General features: G+C 39.8%; 1 protein-coding gene across 3 annotated transcripts in view; it reads left to right on the top strand.

Annotated features, from left to right (window-relative positions):
- LOC136277831 (collagen alpha-1(XV) chain-like) overlaps positions 1-6,849 on the top strand; it is a 29,102-nt gene that overhangs the window by 8,441 nt on the left and 13,812 nt on the right. For 2 of the 3 annotated variants that reach the window (XM_066160567.1, XM_066160566.1), the window contains exon 3: positions 3,527-3,687. Coding sequence is in view for 1 of the 3 variants with exons in the window: in XM_066160564.1 (XP_066016661.1) it covers positions 3,430-3,440; positions 3,527-3,687 (172 nt within the window). In the remaining 2 variants the exon portion in view is untranslated. Of the gene's footprint in view, positions 1-3,368; positions 3,441-3,526; positions 3,688-6,849 lie in introns of those variants that run through there. The other variant, XM_066160564.1, reaches the window with a different exon arrangement.

Raw genomic sequence — 6,849 nt, 5'->3', positions numbered from 1 at the left:
GAATCCTCGAGCAGAGAATCTTCATTCTTCTTGATCAGCGGCCGCTCAGAAATGACGCGAGTACAAAGTTGACAATATATTTAGGGTTGATAGTGAACTGCAGGTCAGGCTTTTTCACTCCGCTGCTTCCATCGCGCTTCGTTTTCCTTACCAAACGCCTGGAGTAAAAATGGAAAGGTGAGAGCTGTTTTAACTTATGCATGCATTCGGAATAAATCCTGCGAACAAAGTGATCGATAATTATCTTCAAGGGGCTAAGTATTCAATAAACCCCAGTCAATCTGCTGTCAATACGTATAGATAGCGGAGAATTTGGCTTCACATCAAAAGTACAACCACAGGCGGCCCAAGCGTACTATTTGTGATTTCGGGGTTGAAGATCATTAATAGGAATATCGTATCAAAAATGCTCATAGGTGTATTAATATAACATAAAAATAAACTTAATTAACATATGCGTATCAACTGGAGTAAATAAAATCCAAAAGTTCCTCGGTATGAGGTTTATCTTTTTGTCTATTGGTATTAAGTCACTTTTAGCTTTACTGAAGTCGTTATTTCCTGAATATTGCACGATTGCCGGATAAATTTGGATTGAATTTTAAGCGTATTTTAAGCGTTCCGAAGAAAATGGAGTTGCACTTTGGAAAGAAGAAGTCTGGTCAGTCTAACTATTAAAAACAAAAAAAAAGGAAAAGAAGCATTCTGGTGTTACTAACAACATAGAGAAAAGCAAAGTTGTCAGAAGGATGGAAGGACAACGAGTCTTATCTAAGAAGATAAACCGGAATGACTGAATTCAAGAGGGCCACTCGCAATCAAAGAAAACGGGAAGACTGAAGTGGACACAAACGATGTGAGAGCAAGAGTGTATGGTTTTGATAAACCGCCGCAGCTGGAAAGCGGAAGAAAGAAGGAACGGCATGTGAATCATGAGGATTTGTGGAATGACCTTTGATACGCGAATTTATAACAGACACCCAAAGACTTGCTTGATCAGGCTGCCAGGTTGAATAAGTCACTGGACAATATAACGGAGCTAATGCATTAATCGGCTGGAGAAAGGAAGGAAACACAAAACCACAATGTCAGAGGCGCTAGTATGGACATTGTGGACTTGTAGGAAGATTAAAGCGAAGGAACGGTTTTTGTGAATTTACACGCGCTTGAACAAGAAACAAATTTGCATACGGTTTGTGCACATCAAAATCCCAGGGGAACCTGACAGCCAGACAACCAGATCAAAGACAGACCACGTAAAGGTGTTAGCGCGGGTTGAACGACATCTACAATGAAATTGTTCATTTCAGAAGGAACATCGTAATATTCCATTGGGCAGTGCTGAAAAGAGCGAAAGTGCGTTGACGTTCTGGCTCTAATAATTTAAAACTAGTTCTGTTCTGAACTCGATTACTTTGATAGAGTTTCCAGTTATTCTGCCCAAATTTTGCGAAAACCTTCGGCTTGTCTTCCAAGAGCATAGAACAAAGCACCGCGATAGATCACAGACTAGCCCTCTGGAAGCAAGGAGAACTAAATTTCCTAATCGAATGAAAGCAATAAAATTTACACAAGAGAGGATGCAACTTCGAGAAAGGCCAGATTCGAGGATATATCTAGAGTTTTTGCAATATTGGTCTTTAACCCCCATTTTTGTGCCTATCTGTGGCAGATTCTTCATCGTCCTTTCAGTGGCAGCGCTTGCCTCTGTTACCTCATCCAAAGCTGCCATTCGATAGGACGCTGAATTTAAAATCGAAGATACATCGGAAGCATCTACTGAATATTGGTCTTTCAGGGAAAGCTGTCTGCTGTAATAAAACGCCTGGATAGAGAGAATTCCCCAGGCTTTCTCAGTCTTTCAGGGGAAGTCTTAGACGCACTGAAAGAAAACCACCCGCTAGGCGCGAAAACTGTTTGACCAGACTCCGCGCAACATCTTTGACTACATTGACGAACAAATGATTTACAGGAATGGACGCCAAACTTTACCAGAGAATCTTCTGCTCAAAATCTTCGATAGTGAAGGAAAGGCCCTGTGAAAAGAAATAGCCGCGATAAGCAGGATATTTTTTGAAGTCTTACTCCCATCCGTCCCAACTTGAAAGCTACACTTTTTGTGGGTTCCTCTCACTCAATAAGAACCCAGGAGTTCGCCCTGTAAGAGTCAGTGAGGTATTAGGGCGAATAATGGGTAAGATCATATCGCGAGTCTTGTAGAGATCCAGGCCTGGTAGAGATCGGGAGAGGGCGTTTCCAAGAGTTTGTTTAAAGAAAATTACCATGCACTTATTTTTTTTTATTTATTTTAATTTTTAAACTTTTAGGTTATGCATTTTACTAATTTTTCACCATTTGGTTCAATAAATTTATTGTCATTATTACATTTTAAGCGTTAACGTGCGACTTAAAAAAAAAAAAATGATAAATAAATGCTCGAAAATAACTTGTTAGGCCTCTTTCCTTTATTCCATAGCCGCCTTGTCTCTCCCGGCGGTTTTCAACGTCATTTTGTCGACTTTGTTTGTACCGGGTGTTATATGCCTAAAAAACATTCAATATCGACTTCAGTAAGTTACTGCAAGAGAGTCTAATAAACTGTTATTATTATTATTATATTATATGTTCAGCATTTCAGATGACCTTCAAACCCCGAAATCACAGTAAGGCGCTTGGGTTACCTGTGGCACAACTTGAATTGTCTCAAAGAGGCTATTAATTAATGTACTAGCATCTTCGTCACGGACGAATTCGTTGCTCTCCCTCCCCGTCATCAGAGTACTACACAGTACACGAAACTCCATGTATCTTTATTTTCATTCCCTTTATTTTGATTTGTGAACAGATGTCACAAACACGTGTTCTTCTCAATTTGATCTTTTGTCATCACTGAATTTTTCTCGGATGTTTCTGTTTTACTGTTATAGCCCTGTCATTTCCAGGTGTTACCAATAAGTCATTTATCTCTACCAGTTTTATCATCAAACAGAAATGTGGTGTGAAAAAAACAAAAAGATCAACCCTGGGATATCGTCAAGTTGGTATACACTAAATTCTCAGAACGCACATTAGAAGAAATATATGGCAGATAGTAGGGAGAAGTTATGATTAGATCTTGGTGGTGAAAGGGCCAAAAATGCTATTTCGAAATATTTGGAGTCAACTTTTTGTACCATTGAAATTTCTTACCATCAACCATGATATTTCACTCTCCTCTCGGGTTGCGTTCACGATACTTGATATTGCTATGTACTCAGTAAATGAGGCCAATTAATCTATAACAGCTACGTGTGAATTTCCGGTAGTGTGTTACCGTCATAAGCCAAACCCTTTAGTACGGAATGTGACCTCTGAATTATTCTATGGTAAAAAAATACTCTGGCTTTCACTCTTTAACATCACTTTGACGGAATCGAGTTTCGCTGTAACATGGCTACAAGGTACTGAATGCTTGCGGTAATTTTTCTAACAGTTTACACATAATGGGATCGAGTTTAACCCCCATTTTTGTGCCTTTCTGTGGCAGATTCCTCATCTTCCTTTTAGTGGCAGCGCTTGCCTCTGTTACCTCCTCCAAAGCTACCATTCGACAGGGCGCTGAATTTAAACTCGAAGATACATCGGAAGGATCAGCCGAAGGTTTCGGAATTGAAATTGAAACACTTAGCGAACTCGAGGAATTTGGTGGTAAGTTCTTTGAAAAAAATTACTTATTAATAATATCCACGAGGTCTTTATAAAAGACTTAGTTACAGTAATTAATGAATGATCCGGTGTTGTAGGGGAATTTTTGGTTGTCTTATTCTTACTGCGTTTTTTAGTTAACTACCTGCCCTAACCTGTAGGTAATAACGTACTGGAAATATATTTTTTTTTATTTCAGTGAGTAATGCGTCTGGATTTTTGAAACTTGCCTATTTGACCCTTTTCACAAATCCGTCTCTTGTCGCCATTCCTAGCAATTAACGATTATTTTTTCGGGCGCAACTTCGCAGCTAGGATTTAAATGCATGCGATTGGTTTATAAATGCGGTATTTACTCCTGTTCGCGGTTGCTCACCACGCCATGCGTGAAAAATGGAGTTTTAATCACCAATAACTTTGCATTTTTCTGAAATATTTCGTGAATATGTTTAGTGGATAGTTTATTTTTTTTCGATGAAATACTCACAATTTGGCAAAGTGATTGCCGTTCGGAACTCTTTGACCAGTGCTTAAGTGGGGGGATCAGTGATAAGCCATAGGGAATCCCACTGACTTTCTACACTTCATCAAGCTTAGATTACTATTACGGTTGTGAATGAATTGCTCAATGACAAAAACGAACTGGCGTGGCCGCAAAGGAAAAAATAAAGGTTGTTACGCATTCCTTAGAAACGCTTCACTGTTCAGTGTATGTTGGCACCTCCGAGGTCTTGAGCCTTAGTCGATTGTCACATTCTTTTGTCTTTAACCTTCGTATTGGAAGTACGACAATCGTTATTTCCCAATCAATGATCCACGCAACTTCGGTAGGCGACCTAAGCCCTTACAAACCAAATGTGATCTCACTTTGTAATTAAGGGTTGATTTTTAACGAAAGGCGTCTTTCTTAGGAGAGAGAAACTGTTTTCAAAACTAGCCTCCGGGAATTGACCATTTAATCCTTTAAATGGCTCAAAATAGCCAAGATGTTACGAATGCAATTAAGAGAGTTGACTTGTAGACTTACAACCAAATTTCTCGCCAAACTGAGTCTAGTTTTTCAAGTTCTACACATCAACAACTTTCGTACCAAAACGCAGGAGAGACAGAAGGTAGAGGGCCGCAAGGATCATAAAGTTAGCGTAGGTTTTGCACAATTGACTGACCCTTTGTGAACTAGATATCTTCTTTAAATTAAATTGCTTAATGACAGACGAGTGAGGTAATCTGTTTTGTTCCATCACTACACCAGATACGAGAGTGAAAATATGCTCATAATTGAGAAACTCGCACCAGACAATGCCACTTTATCGCAAGGCGCAGAAATGTAGAAAGTACTTCACATTGCCAAAAACCTTTGTCGGCGAAGTGTGAAAATTTGCACCCATTTAATGGGATTAACATAGTGTCCTTCATTGCTTTTGTTGAAAACACGCTCGAGAATAATCACACAGTGTAAATATTTTCATGAAATCACTTTTTGCCAAAAGCGTTTGAACTGTGAACGGGGCTGCAGCGTTATGCTTTATGATTGTTCGACTTCAGCCAAATTTACCATGACTTCAAATCTGTCACACTTTTAAATATAGAATAAATTTTAACGCACATTTCAAGCTCGAGATACGTATAGTTTGCTGAGAGATTCCTTAGTGAGGAAGATTAAATTAAAAAATGTTTTCTTTGTTAATATAACAGAAATCAGACGATGGGACTCTTTCTTTGTTGTTGTTTTTGTCGTGTTTTGAACGCCCAGACGTTTCGTCTACCGTAAGCCGCTGAAATAACAGAACATGCTCCACTCAAAGTTAATAGCTGAGTTCTTGCGCGGGATCTCATTGGCTACAGAAAATTTCGCAACTGTAATAACTTAATGAAACGCTTTGCATGTAGGAGTATGTTGATAAGATCAAGATTGAATCGATTATCGACTCGTTCAACTGTACTCCCTCGGCATTAAACACTTGAATATTTAAATGTAAAAACACGAGCTTTTCATGCCTTTAGTCAAATTGTATTTATTTTGTTTGATGCGTCACACGACGAAGCGCCAATGAAAGTGTTCTTTCGTTCTTGTGCTGGATTGCTTTGGTTCCTCTGACTAAAATACGCAATAAATCGTTTCTCGAGAGAATTCTCCAGACTGCACCGCTCGTTAATAATGGTCGTTGTTGAAAACAGCTTGTCACATTTGCGATAGAGTTATGACTCAAGATATATCTTATACTATTATGTGTCCGTTGTCAGAGAATATTTTGAAAGGTGAGGGGGTTTAAGATTTTATCAATTTGTATCATCAGAGGGATATGAGGCACTTTGTCCAGCACCCTTTTTTCTCGGGCCTCTAAGTCCACTCTGGTTCGTGTTGAACCTTCAACATCTGAACAGTGCAAGTGATGGGGGGGGGGGGTGGGGTTAGGGTTAGGGTTAGGGTTAGGGTTAGGGTTAGGGTTGCGACAAAGAACCATTTCTCCTACTCCCCTCCCCCGTAGAAGCGTTACTGACTTCATGGCCACCCCTAAAGATTTTTCATACTGAGTGAAGCCTTCGCATTTTAATCCGCTTTACGCGTCGAGCTGCATATGATGGCGGATCTAATTCGTCCGGAGGATGAGTCGAGACATAAACTTACGCTATCAATGCGAGGGCGTAACTGGGGGGGGGGGGGGTTGGTTACCATAACCCCCCCTCCTTTGCAGGCCTTTTTTCTTTTAAGGAAACAACCCACAATATTCAGGTGGCGAAAGCTGACGAGCACCCTCCGTTTGACACAGTGTGATCCCCCTTGAAAAATTAAGGCTACGCCCCTGCCTGTGTGGGCAAAATTGCCTTGATATCCAATTACCAAGGATTCAAATTTTTACCAAAGAGAGAAGCGAGAATCCCTACTGATGTTGAAGATTGGCAAGGATTGCAGACAACCACCTTGAAGAATTTAGGAAGAGTCTTACCATTTAAGGTGGTCGTCTGCTGTCCTTGTTCTTAATCCTTAGGGATTCTTTCTCGTCTTTTTTGGTATATTCTTGGCAGTTTGTTAGGTTTAGGTCCATCTTACCAAAATAGATATTTTACGACGAGTGATCATGCGTTTCTAGGTATCATTGTACGCCGCTTAAAATTACCAATATCCTCTAAAGCTGGTTCTGTTTGAAGAGCTAACATTTGGAA

This window comes from Pocillopora verrucosa, chromosome 13 (genome assembly GCF_036669915.1).
Source record: "Pocillopora verrucosa isolate sample1 chromosome 13, ASM3666991v2, whole genome shotgun sequence".
Lineage (NCBI taxonomy): Eukaryota > Metazoa > Cnidaria > Anthozoa > Scleractinia > Pocilloporidae > Pocillopora > Pocillopora verrucosa.
This window is presented reverse-complemented; position numbering and strand designations above follow the sequence as displayed.